At 48.1% G+C, this 17,955-nt stretch overlaps 1 protein-coding gene across 3 annotated transcripts in view; it reads right to left on the reverse strand.

Annotated features, from left to right (window-relative positions):
- SLC4A5 (solute carrier family 4 member 5) overlaps positions 1-17,955 on the reverse strand; it is a 67,570-nt gene that overhangs the window by 21,474 nt on the left and 28,141 nt on the right. For all 3 annotated transcript variants that reach the window (XM_032592778.2, XM_036064393.1, XM_036064394.1), the window contains 10 exons: positions 16,860-16,915; positions 13,474-13,631; positions 12,934-13,021; positions 11,606-11,760; positions 11,037-11,222; positions 9,197-9,371; positions 6,825-6,958; positions 5,865-6,136; positions 2,079-2,137; positions 582-782 (listed from right to left, as the gene is read on the reverse strand). In XM_032592778.2, the coding sequence (XP_032448669.2) occupies positions 582-782; positions 2,079-2,137; positions 5,865-6,136; positions 6,825-6,958; positions 9,197-9,371; positions 11,037-11,222; positions 11,606-11,760; positions 12,934-13,021; positions 13,474-13,631; positions 16,860-16,915 (1,484 nt within the window). The remainder of the gene's footprint in view (positions 1-581; positions 783-2,078; positions 2,138-5,864; positions 6,137-6,824; positions 6,959-9,196; positions 9,372-11,036; positions 11,223-11,605; positions 11,761-12,933; positions 13,022-13,473; positions 13,632-16,859; positions 16,916-17,955) is intronic.

Consider the following 17,955-nt stretch of genomic DNA (forward strand, 5'->3'; position numbering starts at 1 on the left):
TGTCCAATAGTCTCCTTGAGGAACATTTTGGTATATTTGATTATAATAAAACTAAGAATTTCTATTAACCAAAAGATACCACTAAGAAAGTAAAAAGGCCAGTAACATAGAAAATATCTGCAACACATATGATCACAAAAAGGTTTCTATCCTTTTTCTGTATAAGGAATTTCAAATCAGAAAGAAAAAGACAGACCACCCAATAGAAAATGTGCAAGAGATTTAAATAGGCACTTTGAAGAAGAAAGTCAAATGGCTATATAGCCAACAAACACATAAGATTTTCAACTTCATTAGTCATTGGGAAAATGAACATTTTAAAAACACAATGAGATACTACTACACAGAAAGACTAAAGATAAAACTCTAATAATACCAAGTGTTGCCAAGGGGACTTGACAATAAGAGAACTCAGTTCTCTCTGACTCTAAATCCATGCTCTTAACTTGAAAAACCCTGGTGAGCCAGTGCTGATGTGATGTCCATCCTGTCAGTGGGCCACAACCCTCACAAGGAGACCCAGTGAGGCTTCCTTGTAAATTGCCTAACTAGGTCCCCTCCTAACTGCAAGGTGAGCTTACCTTGGTAGGGAAATAGCGGCTGAATTTGAACTTCTTCAGGGTCAGGGTCATGGAGTACGTCCCAAAGAAAAGGATGAAGGACATGAGTGCCAGGTCTGGGATGAACTGGCAGGAATTCCCCAGCAGCTGCCCACCGTAGTTCAGACACTCCTTCTTGCTCAGCAGGGACCAGTCCAGCGCTGTGAGGTTAAGGGGGTTGTACTTGGCGATGAAGCACAGGAGAGAAAGGGTCAGGGTCTTCCTGGGGGTTCAGCTGTATCCTCCCCCCTGTAGTCCCCAGGCAGCCCACACACCCCTCCCATGCCTCTACTGCCCCACTGGTCTCTCTCCTAGCTCAACTCTCCTGCTTTCCCTGTTCAATGCCACTGGTCTCAGCCAGGCTGGTCCACTCTGTCCTCAAAACAGGTTTTGTGTTTCCTTTGTTCCCCCTTCTGTCTGTGTTGGTCTCTGGACCTGGAATGTGCTTCTCTCTATGAAACCAACTTTTCCAGCCTTCAAGACCAGATCACATTCTACTTTCTCTCTAAGGCTTTCCTCTCCAGCTTGCAGGGTACCTCCTGTCTCCATGGCTAGAAGGGCACATTTGGCCTATATTTGACACATGGCGTGCTCTGCTTTTGCTGTTTCATTACCCTTCATGTTTGTCTACACACGCATATTACAAGCAAGTTTGAGGGCAGGGGGACGTCTGTCTATGTCCTTTTAGCTCTCAGAGTGCACACAGCTCCTTGCACATAGTAAGTATCCAGGCATAGACACTGGCTGATTCCAGCCTTCCTCCCTCAAAACCAGAATTTGAAAAATCTTAGGTTATTTTGCCAACTGAGCAGTCAGCTGCTTATGCAGGGGTAACTAAAGGAGCAACCTCAAGGGATCCAAAAAGTCCAAAGATCTCCCCCAAAGCCCGCCAGGGGCTGCCCTTCTCCTGGTTTTGGACTTCCCACCATTGGAGCCGCTTAGGCTGGATACCTCTCCTGAGGGCCACTACTCTTCATTACTGGGAGAGGCAGACCAGACCTGATCGGGACTCATGAGCACACGAAACAGATCAGATTCAGCGAGGGGGGATTAATAACTTTTCCAGGGCTGGGGGGGGGTGGGTGGGTGGCATTGTTGGCTGGAGTTGGAGGTGCTAGGTAGAAAGGCAAGGAAGAATATAGAAAGATGGCTAGGAAACTGTGACTATACCACTTTTGTGGCCCTGTTTACCATTCCTCACCCCTACCTCCCCTTCGTATGTGTGTGCATGTGCTTGTGTGATATTTCTGCACATTGATTTAGTAGAATGAGATGTGTTTTAAAGGGGGGCGGGGGTTGGCAGTATGTACTTAAGATAAAAATGTGCATTTCCACTGCTCTGCAGGTGATCCTGATGCACAGCTGGGACTGACCCCTGCAAGTCTGGGTTGCCATAAAATGTTCTCTGTTTTCCCAACTTCTCTCTCTTTCCCCACAAACAAAAGCCCTCAAATATCTGAATAAGTGGAGAAGACTTACCAGAGAGGTGTTGGTGTTTGGCGTCAGCAGGGCTGAAGCATTGAACACGGTTGTATTCGCTGTGGATGAGCACAGGACATGGGAACGCGTCAGCAGATGCTGGGCTGGGAGGCTGCAGCCCCCACCCGGCCCCCACCTTTCCCATCTCCTGCCATTTCTTAGAGCCCGGGACCGGCCTCCCTCATGAGGGCAGCTCATTGCACCCAGCCGCTCTCCACTCTCCTCACTTTGCCCAGTGAGGACAGGGGTGGTGGAGGAGTCCGGGTCACAGCTCTGACAGACCCACTGGGCCAGGCTAGGACAGCTCCTATCTCACCGTGAAGGGCTGGCTTTAAAAACCAAACCGAGGAATCTGCTGCCAAGACAAAGTGCCGACACAAACTAGTGAATAATGTGCCTTGTGAATCCCTACCAGCAACTGGCTCCACGTCTGTGCTCTTAGACGTTTTCAAAGGACTTACTCTATGCCACGCATATGCCAAACCTTACACACATCATCTTGCTAAGTTCCTAAATCCCCAAGTAGTCTCCCCACTTTTTAAAGATGAACTGAGGCCCAGGGAGATTAAGTAACCTGCCCATTGCCCAAGGTCACACAGTTACTACTTGGAGAAGTCATGATCCATCCCAGACAGGCTGATCCAGAGCCTGTACACCTTCAAGCCCCACACAGCAAATATCCTTGCCTGTACCTACCCCCCCCGCACCCCCCCCCCCGCTTCTCTTCTCTACCTGTCCAAATGTGTTTTTAGGTCAACTGTAAGAAACACATTGGCTTTGATATTAAATTTTCTAATCTGCCCCTTGAATGCAAGGTGAGAAAAATTAAATCCAAGTCCAGGATCTGAAGGAGAATCAGAGCCCAGAGGTGCTGCTCTTAGCTATTTACCACATCCTTTGTTTGGGTACTCCCTTTCCCCAGCCTCAGTATCCCTAATTGTAAGTGGAGCATACAAAGCTTCCCATCACAGGCCACAAGAAGAATTGAGAAGAACTGTAATTCCCTTCCTGTGGGATGTAGCCATTCATTAAAAAGACAGGTCTTGGAGGCTGCTGTTTGCCTTCTCTCTTGCTCCTGCTCAGCATGGGTAGAGAAGGGCTAGGTCCTTCTTGCCTTTCTTCTCCAGGTGGAAGGTGATTAAGTAGTTCCTATGCAGCAGGTTTGGGGAGGGAGGGAGGAGGTCTGCTAGCCAGTTTTCTGGCAATAAATCTGAAATACACTGCAAGTCCCATTTGGCTCCTGCTGGCTATCCATGGTTGATTGGGGACCCAGAGTGAAGTAGAGGCTATTCTTGAAGGTTCCTTCAACCTCCAACAAACTGTTGTGGGGTGGATGTGATGACAGGACCCATCTGTGTAGCCCACTTCTAGGGCAGTTGGGGATGGAAGTGGCCAAGGAATTCAGTCTTGACCTAGGGCAGAATATTCCCAAAAGTTCTCCAAACCAGAGGTTTGTTATTATTCTGAAGAATGTTTCACTTACAGAAATCAGGACATCTGCTGCCTTACCTCATACCACTGACCAAGAGAACGTGATGCAGTTACCAACAAAGCATAGAAAGTGAGCAGGAAGGCTAACTTAGGCCTACCCACACAAATGCTAGAGGATTCCCAGCTAATGCTAGAGACTGGAAAGTTCGGGCACCTTTCCATTGCCCAAGCTTGTCAGACCAGATATTCCTTTGATGTCTTCAGCTTAGGCTTAGCCATTCTTTTATATTGGGTAGGGTTTATCTGAAAGCCATTTTGAGATGAAGAAGGATGAAATATAACATGGAAAATTCCAGAAAGGGTCCAAGTATCAAATATTTTTAAATTCTAGTGTTTACAAAGTAGTACTCACTTGGGATTGAAAGCAGCCAAATCAGTGTGTGCAGCATCCATAAATAGAATACAAATCAGTTACAATGGAAACAAGATTAAATTTAAAAAGAGAGCACCCCCCTACAACAAGCTCTTAGGATGAAGAGAGATGGACACTGATAGGGTGCCATAGCCAGACTGGGCTTTCCAGTAAAGCTAGGAATATGGAACATTTTGTAAGCAATTGGCCCATGGACTGGGAAAGAAACCTTCCTCAGTTAGTTCCCCCCACCCCATCTCCTAATGTCTAGGACTTTCCTTTTCACATTATAATCAAAAGTAACTTGTCCTGATTCCAGTTCCTTTACTCTTGGTGGAGAAACTGAAAATCTAATCTTACTAGAGTTAGTGGCTAATAATGGTCCCGTATTACTAATTAATAGTTCAATAGAGCAATGGTTCTCACACTTAAGTATGCATCAGAATCACCTGGAAGGCTTATTAATATACAGCTGGCCCTACCCCAGAGTTTCTGATTTAGCATGTGTGGGGTGAGGCCCAAGAATTTGTATTTCTAATTTCCTGGAAGCTGCTGCTTCTGGGGACCACAGTTTGAGAACCACGGCAATACAGTGACTCAAAAGAATGAGGCAATGTCAGGCACCTGGGCAAGGCCAGAGGGGACACTATTTGGAGGCAAGTGGATTTTATTATGGCCCTCAAATCCAACATTATTTGCTCCTACATCGCCTGTTCTTAGGGCATGTCCATGTTTGGTTTCTCCTGCAGATAGAGGATTCTCTGAATGGCTGAAGTGCCACCCACATATGACCCCAGAATTTGGAGAGTTTCTAAAAGATATCAAGGCCATGTACTTCCAAAAGGCACATTTGTGGGAACATTTGTGTTCAGTCAGTGCAATAAAGCCACAGTTCAGTGGGCACAAGCAGCAAATGGGAGTGCCCTGATGGGGCCTTGGCCACGGAGGTGAGATTCACTCTAGGACACGAGTGAGAAGGGCGTGTAGGTAGGATCTCCTTGTTCCCCCAGCAAGCAACGTGCTCTGGCTCAGGACAAAGGATAGCTTCACCTCTTGATGGATTTTCATGAAATAACCCAAAATTAATGATAGACAAAAATTAAGTCTAGACTGCTTTACAAAACCAGTGCAGTGACAGAGGGAGAGAGTACAAAACTGTACTCCCTGAGGTCAGAACATCTTCATCTCCATGAGGCCTAGCCTAAAACAGGGTGCACAATGATTGTATAATATTTTTGATTGACTTATGATCATCTTTTAATCAATAAGTTGTGTTACAGTGAACACACAAAATCTACTTATGTCAAACTCCAATCCAATCGGTATAGATTTGAAAGCCTCACAAGAGTTCTATGAGACTGGCAGGGACAGCATTGATATCCTTCTATTACAGCCAGGGAAACTGAGGTTCAGTGTGAATTGGGTGGTCTCTGGACCTCAGTTTGCTCTCTGTGAGTCCAGCTTGGTAGTGTCAGAGATATATGGATGGATCTCGATCTCGATCTCTCTCTCTCTAGATATACAGATATAGATCTAGGTATAGATCCATGAGTGTCCTTCCCTGCTCTATAGCATCCTGGGCACTCTGGGCACATTCCACTAGAGGCTCTTAGGGGCATGATTATGACTGTGAAGGAGGCCAGTGTTTCAGCCTATAGGAAGCCCTAACTTTACAGATGACACTTTTACGGTCAGTAAGGAACTCCATGGGAATGGCACTGAGTATTATCAGGTTGACCAGTTGGTTGAGTCAACCTCCCACCCAGTGAAGGGATTCTTAACACCCTTGGTAGACGGACATCCAGAGAGTGTCCAGGTATCTTGTGACCACCCAAGGGGACTGATACTTCTCAGGGTGATATCTCCTACATTTGAGTAGAGAGTTGTGGTGGGGGGAGAGTGAGTAGGTGGAGGCGCAGGGCATGTCTGGGGTTACCGGTCACCTGTGTCAGGGGCGACACACTCGCATTTGTAGGTGGTGATGGAGTCAGGCTTAAAGTCCATGTTGATGGGGTAGTACTTGAAGGCACCGATCATCTTCTTGATGGCATCATAGATGAAGATGAAGCTGATGAGGGTGGAGAATCCCTCTTCGGTGAAGCGGGTGATATACTTGATGATAAAGCTGGCATCTGTGGCCACCAGGATAAGGCATTGGATGGCTGAGTGTAGGCCAATCCAGAGGCGGAACTCCATGTAGTCCAGGCCATTGCCTCTGGAAGACAGAGGGAAGGGAGGGACCTCCAGTCCAGGGCTCTTCACTGTGCTTGGTTCTCCAGACTCACCCTGAGTGGATCATCTGTCCCTCCTGTGCCACAGATGCCCTCCTAGGAGCTGTGAGAACTCTAGGGACAGGGACAATTCCTGGGTTGGGTTGTCTCCTCTTTGTAAATTCTGGGAAAGAATTTCACAGGGGTGGCAGGAAGAGGCTAAGACATCTCAGTTCTCACAACTTTGATAACAAACACCCAGGGTAAATGAAAAACAGGGAATATCAGAGTGACAGAGCTGGGGGAGGCCTTAAAATAGACTTATGTTGTAGATGAGGCAACTGAGCCCAGGGTGATCACAGGAGTTGCCTGGGTCAGGATGTGGCCTTCGGACCTCCAGCTCAAGACTGCACTGACTTCCCATCACAGTTGCTTACAAGCACAGTGGTGTGAATTGTTTCCTCTTGTCTTGCCTCCATGTCTCCCTATCAGCTATGCTAAAAAGCACTAAGATGGCTTAGAAGCAGGTAGCTGGAGAGAGTCAGGAAGGACCTCCTGGCAGTCCTTCCCATAGGTAAAGACAGCTTCGGTACCTCCTCCCCCTGCCTCCCTTTTGGGCCTATTCTCCTTCCTGGCCTTAGTGTACTGCCCTAAGTGTGAGAGCAGGCACTGGGAACTACCAAGGGCACCTACTTGCTGAAGTCGAAGAGGAGCTTCTCAAAGATGAGGATGGGCCCTGTGCTGCTGAGGATGATGAGGGGCTGTCCCGAGAAGAGGCAGAACAAGGAGCCGGCCATGGCAGTGCCTAGGAAGCTCTCCATCACTCCCTGGGGGATGAGGAATATGAGTCTCAGAGGAAGCTGGAGAAGGGGCCTCTTAGCATAGGTTAGAACCCAGCCAAGGGCCCAGGCTACAGTGCTCATCTGTATTCCAGGCCCTCTCCTCCAAAAATTCTGCTTCCTATCTCCTATTCTACAACCCCTGCATCACCACTGTTAGTCTCAATTTCCATTTGGATTAAGGTCCCACATGACTTCCTTTTGGCACCCTACAGCTTAGAAAATAGGGCTGCCAGTGGATGTGCATGTGATTGTCCTCATGCCCAGTCTACTCCCAGAGGACAGTCCATTCATCCATCCAGTCATTTATTCATTCATACATCTGTTAGGTGCTTTCAGAGGTCAGACCACTCATTTGCTCAAAATCCTTTAAACAAGTTAGAGAGGGAGGGAGCCAAACCATAAGAGACTCTTAAAAATGGAGAATAAACTGAGGGTTGATGGGGGGGGTGGGAGGGAGGGGAAAGTGGGTGATGGACATTGAGGAGGGCACCTGTTGGGATGAGCACTGGGTGTTGTATGGAAACCAATTTGACAATCAATTTCATATTAAAAAAAATAAAGAAAAGAAAAAAAGAAAAAAATCATTTAAGTGCCTGCTCTGTACCAGCCATTTTGTTAGGTATTGGGGGCCCATCAGTGAACAAGATAATGCATCTTCAGTCTAATGGGAAATACAAACAAGTAATCAGGCAATTTCCATATAGCACTTTCTCAACCTTAGTATTATTGACATTTTGGGCTAGATAATTCTTTGTTGTAGGGGGATGTCCTATGCATTTTAAGATGTTTAGTTAGCAGCATGCCTGGCTTCTACCCACAAGATGCCAGTAGCACCACCCCCTCCCAGTTATAACAATCCAAACTGTCTCTAGATATTGTTCAATGTCTCTTGGGGGTCAAAATCATTCCTTGTTGAGAATCACTGCCAAGGAGTGTGATAACCAGGGATAAGTTCAAGGTGTCATAGGAACACACAGTAGGAATAAGGGGAGTGGTCAGAAAGGCTTCCTAAGAGGTATATATGTAGCAGCTGAGACCCAAAATATGAGCACGGAATTGACCAGAATAGGGTAAGCGGGGTGACAAAAAAAAGACTGTCCCAGGAAGAGGGACTCTTATTTACAAAGGCTGGAGCTGAAAGGGAGGATGCTTTTGAAGAAGTAAAATATGATCAAGATTGATGGAAAACAATGGGTAAGAACAGGAATCTGTGAAAGGGTTCCTTGGGAGAGGAGTCTTGAGAAGCAAGTAGGGCCATGTCATTCATGAAGGCCATGTGGGGAAGCTGGGACTTATGAGTCATGGATGATACATGCATACCTGAGTGAACCATGGTGTCACTTGTTATATTGGGGGTAGCAGCAGGTCTAGAAGGAAGGCAATGGATGCAATGCTGGCCCTGTGCATTGGGGGATTCCTGGGGGCAGCCATGTGGACATACCCAGGAGATAGTTGGATATTGGACCTGCAGCTCAGGAGAGTGGTGTGGTCTGAAGAGAAGCATTCATCTCAATGTATTTGGGAAAATACGCCTTCCATCTTGATGTCTGAGTTTTCCAATGGTTCTACCCTGAAGGTCCCATGGGAAAAGCCCCTTGCCTGGGATATGGGCTGGTATCTCTGTTGACTGAGGTTTTCCCCAGGGAGGCCTCTGTTATTGTCATGGTAAGAGCTTACCATCTTTCTAAACATGTCTTAATTCCAGCTAAGAATTTAAGAGTGTTTTAAAAAATGTGCAGAGAAGTCCATAATTAATAACTTAATTGTGCTGATTGTTCATTCACACCTCAATGGGGAAAGTATCAAATAACAAAACAGATAATTCCCCTTAAAAGTCTGAGCATCGCATAACGTATAGAATTGTTAAATCACTATGTTGTATACCTGAAAACTAATATAACATTGCAAGTCAACTATACTTCAATGATAAAAATTAACAAAAAAGACTAGAGGGCAACTGACACTGCTTAATAAATATAACAAAATAAACTAAAAAGTTTGATCTATTTATGTCATCCTTACATTGGACTTTAGTAACATGATTTAACTTTAGATCTTTTAATAATGTTGGTTATTATTTTTTTTGAATGGCAAAGGATTACAAAAAGTGATGGTCTGAACCCCAAGCCTTGGTTTTGGGATAATGGGATGAAGCTCATTACTGCCACCTGGTGGCAGCATCTTTTATGGAGGTTTGCACTCATGTTCACAGTCCGCACACACCTGATAATTGTCAGTGGCATCCCCCAGAAGCCCACCAAAGGTGATTGCGTTGGTGATACAGCCGAGGTAGATGAACAGGATGGCAGAGATGGACTGAATGTGGAAGCCATCGTAGAAATCACTTAGGAACCAGGGCAGCTTCCTCTTGATATCCAGACGCAGGCCACCGAAGAACCTGCTCAAGATAGGCCCGGGGGCTGCTTTCTCACCACAAACACCAGTGCAGGGTCAGGGCTATTTACAGGAGCCTGAAGAATCTGGGGCAAGGAAGGGAACTTGACTAGAGGTGGATGGGGACAGGGAACTTTCCACCAGAACATTCAAAGACAGGGAAGGATTTTCACAGGACTGAAAGTTTGTGGTCAGCACCATCCCTACTGGAAAGGTGGTCACAGGCGGCCTGGATGGGAGAGGGAAAGCCTGATGGGAACATGTCCTGGAGTAGATCTAACATTCCATGGGGAATGGAAATCCTGGGGTCCACAGAAATCCTGGCTGTCCTCCTCAGTGATGTCCCTGATCATCTGCAGGACACCTCCCTGTGTTTGGTAAACATAGATGTGTCCAACTTTAGGAGAGAGTTAGACATCCCATATTTATCAAGGGTAGGTTCTTAATCTTATAACTAGTTTCTTTATTCTCTGGAACAACTGAGTGGGGAATTTTAGGCTTAGAGATAGTGTTTACTGGGTATACTATTCCCCACAGCCCCTAATGCAATGCTTGGCATGGTGCAGGGTTTCTTAGCCCTGGTATCATTGACATGTAGGGCTGGGTAACCCTTGATTGTGGGGCTGTCCTATGCATGTAGCATGTTGAGCAGCATCCCTGGCTTCTATCCCCTAGATGCCAGCAGCATCACCCCTCTAACTGTGACAAACAAAAATGTCTCTGGACATTGTCAAATGTCCCCTGGGGGAGGATGGGGGTGAAGGCAAAGTTACCTCCGATTTGGAACTACTGGCTGGCATAGAGCCAAAGGTATATAAAACATGACTCCATTCTCAAAGTCATAATTTACATATAGCTTTGTAGGGCCATGTCCTTGTCCTTTCCTAAATTATTCCAAGAACCAGCAAGGAAACCCAAGCCAGGAGATTCCCTCCATCCTTTCTCTTTTTAAAGAAAAAGAGAAAAGAAAAAATTTCAGATTTTTGGATTAAATTGTGTCACCTCCAAAAGACACATTAAAATCCTAACCTCTATACCTATCATTGTGACCTTATTTGGAAATAGGGTCCTTGCAGATGTAATAAAATTAAGATGAAGTCACTGCGGTGGGCCCTAATCCAGTATGGCCGGTGTCCTCATACAGAGAGGAAAGTGTCATAGGAAGACACACACAGGGAGAATACCACGTGAGGACACAGGCTGAGATGGAGCTATGTGGCTGCAAGCCAAGGACACCAAGGGTTGGCAGCCACCAGAAGAAGGTGGGGAGAGGGAAGGGAGGATCCCACTCAGAGTCTGGGAGCTGGTCTTGCCCACACCTTGATTTGGAACTTTTACCTCCAGAACTGTGAGAGAAAATTTCTATTGTATAAGCCACCGAGAATGTGCCACTTTGTTATGACAACCCTAGAAAACTCATACAGGAACACAGAGTATCTAGAGAAAAGTTTGGGTTCCTCCTCTCCTGTGCTGGGCCCCACTTCCTTTCTGCTGCGACCCTTATGCGGGATCCAGAGAGGTTTGGAGGGCGTGGGGAAGAAGAGTGCAGAGGCCAGACCCCATGGCCGGGAGGGGGCGCTGCAGGCAGAAGTGGAGAAGGTTCCCGCAGGTGGGTGAGGGGAGAAGCCTAAAGGACGGCTGGCGTAGCCGTCAAGCCTGGGGTGGGCACCTTCCCGTCCAGATAAGCTCTTCCCCGATTTCGTGCATGGCTGGCATCTCTCCGTCCTCCCCGCTGCTCCCTCCGCCGGCCCCGCCGCCACTGCCGCCGCCTCCCGCGCCGCCTCCAGCAACCGCTCCGCCTCCGCCCACAGAGCCGTTCATCTGGCCTAGCTCCGTCAGGGAGAACACGGATTTCCTGTACGGAGCAAGGGGCAGGTGACAGCAGGGCTCCCAATCCTGGGACAAGCTTAGCTGTTCTAGAACTGTTTGGAGAACACCTCTGACCTCTCCCACAAAAATCGTGAAATATCTTAAAATGCAGAGACAAATGCCGAAAATGAACTTGCAATACCCATGCACGGGTCACCCACACTTTATAGATGTTCATATGAAGCATATTGCTTGTTTTTTTTTTTTTTTTTTTTTTTTTTTTTTTTTAGAGAAATAAAACGACACCAGAAAAAGAAATAGTATAAACTCATTCATGCTGACCAGAAAAGCCAAAGCCAGAGACAGACAGACTCGGAGCTCCCTTTGTACCACCACCCTCTTCTGCCACCCCTCCATCCACATACATACCTCTTATCAGCAGAGGGCACTTTCTTGGGGGGCTCAATTCGGATATTTGGGTCCCATTCTCCAGGGGGAAGGACGATGACCTCATCCAGAAATTCATCAATCCCTGCTATCAGATCTTCCCGATTTCGGGCTTTATAGGCCACGTCACTGAAGAGCTGGGGAGGAAAGAGTAAGGGGACGTCTTGCTGACTGTCTGCTTCTTATCCACCTCCTGGGAACACATCACATATAGTTTTGGAGAAGATTCCTCTGAACCATTGCTCCTGCCAGCTTACCCTCTGTCTTTGAGGTAAGGACAGAGCCCTTCAGGTGAAATTAGATACAGTGGGGAACAGCAGGGCCTTGGGGGAAGACCTGAAGGCCAGGTCTCTGTGTCCTAGCTGTAGGACTTTGGTTGAGTCACTCAACCTTTCTGTTGTCAGTTTTGCACACAGGAAGCTCATTAGAAAACCTATGCAGAGTCCAGTCCAAGAAGCTCAGATACTTTAAACCTGATTATAACTTCCTAGCCCCTCAGCCTTGGAGGGTCAGGCTGCATCATTCCAGGTTGTTTCCAGGGTGTTCTTTCTGATTTACAGATCATGCCTGTGTTTAAAGTCCTCTAGGCTCCCCACCACCCCAGGCACAGAGGGAACACTAAGCTGTGCCTACAGGCTCTGTGTAGTCTCTAGCTCACCTCTTGCTCTTGAAACTCTTACACTGAGCCTAAGTCAAACCACTTTTATCCAGCGTCTCCATCTTCAAGCTTTGGCTCTTGTTCTCTTTGCCTGGAATGCCTGCCTCTTAGGCTTATGCAAGGTCTATGTAACTCCTGTTCATCCTTAGCTTAAAGGCCCCTCCTATGTGAAGCCTCACCTGGCTGCCTGGACAGTTAGCATATGGTTCATTTTAGAATTACAGGTCCAGGGGCGCCTGGGTGGCGCAGTCGGTTGGGCGTCCGACTTCAGCCAGGTCACGATCTCGCGGTCCGGGAGTTCGAGCCCCGCGTCGGGCTCTGGGCTGATGGCTCAGAGCCTGGAGCCTGTTTCCGATTCTGTGTCTCCCTCTCTCTCTGCCCCTCCCCCGTTCATGCTCTGTCTCTCTCTGTCCCAAAAATAAATAAACGTTGAAAAAAAGAATTTAGAATTACAGGTCTGTCTCTCCCACTTGATTAGTGCTCCTAAAGGGCAGGGACTGTTCCATGATTCTTATAACCTTCAGTGCCCCGCACAAGCCTGGCACACAGTAGGTGCTCATATGTGCCTATTGGATAAGTGAGTGAATAAAGGCACAGTGCTTGTTGCAGGAGCCATGACATTCTGGAGTATGTGCTTCTTGTTCCCACTTACATCGTCTACCATGAGGGTTGCAATGGCACGGCCAATTTCATTGTAGGATTTTGATCTCCCAGAAGGTCCAAGCAATATGAACAGAAATCTGCAAAAATATGATGGAGGAGGAGGAGGAGGCAGAGGAGGAGGAAAGTGAGAAGGAAAAATAGAAGCAGGTGAAAAGGATTCTCTGGCCCTGGACATGATTCATTCTTAACTCATGAATTGACCATACACTTGTCCCTTCCCTCCTTTGAATCCCATACTTGCTTTGCAGAGGCACCTCTTCACTCCCTCCAGCTCCCACTTGAGCATCCTCACCATTGTCTTGTTGTCCAAGCCCAGCCAATGGTGTCTGTCTCAGCTGTTGGCTTCTTTTTTTAATGATTATTTAAAATAAAATCTAAAATACTGCCCTAGTCAGAAGACTTTCTTCCCCAGCAATTCCCTAATTTTCCTTCCATATTTTAGGGGTGTCTCCAGTAGCACTTTGGGACCACTGCCTGGACAACTGGCTTCCTTCAAGCGGGTGTGGGGGCAGATTTCAGTGGCCCTCACCTGGTGGGGACAGGGACCTCAGTCACTCCTCCCAGCATGGCTGACTGGATGAGACGCACAAAGGCAATAAATGGCTGGTCTAGGAAGTCCACCTCACCCACGAGTACATTGGAGGCTTCTGAGTCCTTGGGGATCTTCTTCATGAATTTGTTTTTCCGCTGGTCAGGGAGGGGAAAACAAGATACTCATGGATACTCACATCAGTGGTTTCAGCTCTCAATCCCTCACCCCACTTCAGATTGCTGTGAAGGCCTAACTTTAAAAAAATTCTCCATGCACTTCTCAAGAGACTGAAATAACCAAACACTTTCCCTATTCTGCAGGTGAGGAGACTCAAAATTGGTTAACCCCAGGACCAAGTAAGCCTTAGTAGATGGGAAGGAACAGGCAATGATCTGAACCCTAAGATATTCCTTGATGGGGGAAAACTTTGCTCAACTGAAGTGTGAGTCAAGGGGTCAAAGAAGAGAGCCCAGGCTTGCTGGCCATCAGGCCTTATCTCCCAGCCCCCTGCAGCACAAGCAGATGGGAGTCTTGGCTCTTCCACACCAGGTGCCCAGCCCTCCCTTCTCTGCCCTCACCTTGGGTGACTGTGGAAAGGATGAGGCCCATTCTGATGACAGGGCAGACATGCTTTGTTTTCCCTTTGCCATCAGCTTCCTGGTTGACAGGAGCCCCTGGACCCCACCTCCAAATCTGTGAGAGACTCCTGTGCCCCTGAGTCACCCCCAGGGGAACTCCCAGGAAACTCAGCTTCTGAGACTTTCCGACTTAAGACCACTGAGATGCTGGGGGCTAGTGTCTGTTCAGGGCAGGAAGGTCAAATAGGCAGAGCGAGTGGGGTCCAATATAAGAAGCACAGGAGGCAGGCCCTCATCCCAAACTTATTCCCACTCTGTCCGTGTATGACTTCATTCCTAGGGTTAAGATACTGACTCCTCCTGAGTTCTCTTTCATAATGAAAATGCCCCAGGGACAGTCATGTACAAGCCTCTTCTCAGTCTTTAACATCATAGGTTACGTTAGTTTTTCAGATTGCTTCTCCTTGGGTACAAGGGGATGAACAAGGGACAGAGAGATAATTTTTTACAGAGAGGATGGAGAGGAAGGCTTTTGTGGGGGCAGGGCTGGTGGAAGTCCAAAGTGGCCAACAAAGGAAGAAAGGGCCAGAAGGGGGAGACAAGTGCTAACGAGAGATCCCGTGGACACCACAACATTGCCCCCCAATCCCTCCTTGTCTGGAATCTCTCCTATTTCTCATAAGCACAGTGGAGACACAGATTCCTTGTGTCTCTTCCTGTTCCATGTCCCTGGACACAGGCAGGGGCTACTCTCTGATGCACTCATGGGGGGCATGATACAGACTGGGCTCAGCAGCCTACCAGCAGAAGAAAAGGCATGTGAGCAATGGCTGCACCCTTATAATCTTTGAAATCTAAACAAATAAGCAAACAAAACTCTTCACAGCCACCCAGCTAATAGCACCAAGGACCCTAACAGTGAGAATAAGTATGGCCAGATGTTAAATGAGAAAGCCAGAGTCCCAAAGGTTCAAAAAGTCCCTTTGTTGCAGGCATAGTCAGCTGATTCATAAGGAGGTTCTTCAAGATGGAGGGTTGGGTGTGCCAAGCAGGTGCTGTCCCCCTGACAGGACAGGAGGAGGGGAGGGGTGGCAGGAATGCCCTGGACCTTGAAAACAACAATGCTTTGGCGTTATCCAACCAGCACATCCATAACCCAGGAGAGGAGAAGGGGCCCTTGCAGATTGTGACATGTTTGGTAAGGAGGTCGCCATGGTGGTGTCCCAGAAATGAGCCACACTGGCATTCTGGCCCTCGTGGCTTGGCGACAATCTGGACATGGGTTTGTCCAACCAGGGCCCTGCCGACCCCACTTCCTGAACTCCATGGGAACTCTGGTCCACCTCTGCTGAGTCTCTGCACACAGTGAATCCATGCTCTGCTCACTAGAAACCTGTTGACCTGTCTAGGGCAGGTGTGGAGTTTTAAAGAAAGATGGACCTAAAGGGCACCCGCTGGCCTGCAAGCCATTGACCCCACAACAAGCCATGCTGCTGCAAATACTGAGAAGCAGCATCACTCAATCAGTCGGGGGAGCTGGATGCCGGGCTCCAATCCCTAGATTGATGCAGCTTTGCCTGGGGAAAGGGATAGCTAGCATTCTTATTACCACTTAGATATTTATTTAAATAGTCTCTGAAAGACTTTTACTAGGCAATGCTTTCTTATGGTGGCTTTACCGTCTGTGTGCGTGACTATAGTAAAGTGGGTTTCCTCTCTAAATAATATTCCAGAATATTCCTTCCCAAGTCACCCTCAAACTAAGGACTCTAGAATCAGATTGCCTGGGTTAAATCATAGTTGTGTTACCTTTCAGCTACATGAACTTGGACACATTATTTAACTGCTTTAAGCCCTCAGTGTCCTCATCAGTAGAATGGAGATGATAAGCATACCTTTGTGATGCAAACAAAAAGCTCTGTGCAATGTAGTGCATGCAGCATGTGGACCTGAAATGTTGGTTGATGCTGTTATTATTATTTTAGCCACCAAAGAGACTTTGGGACTCTGACATGAGGGACTCTTTTTGTTTTGCTTTCCACCAAACTTGGGGGTGCCTTGAAGGCCTGGAGGTCACCCACGCTCCTGAGGGATTCTCATCAAATTTCAGGTTTCCTCCATCACCTTTCTTCCTATTTCTGGAGGCACAGGCAAGGGGACCATCAAGATGTATGAGGGTTGCAGTTGAAGGTGGCCGCCACTAGAGTTCCCCAGGGGCAAAGTCACAGGGTACCTTGGTTGTGGGCCTTAGAACTTGGACTCAACCTGTTTGTAGGATTCTGATCTCCTCATGGAGGTTTCAGCCAAGCTGGTGGGAGACGAGAACTGATGTCCTGCCCTGGCCTAGGAGAAGACACACTAGTGGGCAGTCCAGTCGATCCACTGGCACTGTTGTCTCCACAGTCAGGCCTCACTGCTTTTCTCTGCCAGCCCAAGTCCCCACTCCATCCTTAAATCCACGACCTCCATGCTTGGGGGTTGTGGAGAAGGTGAGACTGTGTGCTGGTCGTCTTCTGTCCAACAAATCCCAAGTTCAGGGACAGCTGGCACCTCATCTGATCATACTTCTCTGTCCCCCACTCCCTGAGCACCTGGCACAGAGCCAGCATGTAGGGCTTAGTGAGTACCTGACTGATGGGCTGGGCAGTCACAAAGGCAGCCCAGAGCCCCCACCTGGGTCCTCCCTGGGGACTCCTATTCCTTCATGGAAGTGGAGTTCTGCCCGTAGGGGCTCCCTGTCCCTGAAACCAAAGGCACCTTCCCACCCTGGGCCTTCACAGTGGCCAAGGACCAGGCCTTTACTACCTGGTCTGTGTTTGGGGTGCGAGAAATATCATTCATGCTCCTGCTCTGGGCGTGACCTAGGAGAGAAGGAAAAGAAGGTCCATCAGGGGAAGTCAGGCTCCTGCAGGTCCTTTTCCCTTGGTCGCTCCACATGCTTCTCCTGGCTTCATAACCAAAGCAAGACCCCCTGCCCCCTCATCGCTCGGCCCCTTGGAGCTAGCCTCTGCTCCTTTTCCTTCCCTTTCTTCCCTTCTACTGCAGGTTCTCCTTTCCATTCTCACCCCTCAGTCTGCTACACTCTGCTCTCTACTCCTCCACCCCACCTTCTTGGGCAGAGACCGAGATGTCTGCTCTGTGCCAGGCCCTGGAGGAGGTGAGGGACACAGACACATGATCAGGTGAGGTGCCAGTGTCACTGAGTTTGGGCTTGTTGGAGAAAGAAGACCAGTTTCACCTCTGTCCTCCATGACCCATATGAGTGTTTAAAAATGGCCAGGTGTTGGGGTGCCTGGGTGGCTCACTCGGTTGAGTGTCTGACTTCAGCTCAGATCATGATCTCACGGCCCCATGTTGGGCTCTGCACTGACAGCTCAGAGCCTGGAGCCTGCTTCAGATTCTGTATCTCCCTCTCTCTCTGCCCCTACCCTGCTTATACTCTGTCTCTCAAAAATGAATAAACGTTAGAGATTTTTTTTTTAAATGGTCAGGTATTTTCTGGCAGAAGGAAGGAACGTGGGGAGAACAGTGGTGACAAATTATTTGAACTGGCCAATTGTTCCTTCCCTAGCTGAGGCAGGAGAAAGTCAGCTCTCATTTCCCAGCAGCAGCCAAATCCAGCGGGCACTCTCAGATCTGTTATTTCTTGGCTTTCTGTGGCCTGTGGCAGCCCTAGCTTCTAGAACTCTGTCCTCCCTTGGCTCCCTTCCTCTTACATGCATTCAGGATCCTCTCCTGCTGGGCTCAGGGCCTTGCTTTGCTTCATCCCTTGCAGAGTCTTCATCCCCTCCATCTTTGGTCAATTACATCCACCCCCTCCACCCCCATCACTTAATGCCTACACTGGGCTGAGGATGCCCAGATTGGGTCTCCACTCCATACCTCTCTCCTGAGCCCCAGA

This window comes from Lynx canadensis, chromosome A3 (genome assembly GCF_007474595.2).
Source record: "Lynx canadensis isolate LIC74 chromosome A3, mLynCan4.pri.v2, whole genome shotgun sequence".
Classification (NCBI taxonomy): domain Eukaryota; kingdom Metazoa; phylum Chordata; class Mammalia; order Carnivora; family Felidae; genus Lynx; species Lynx canadensis.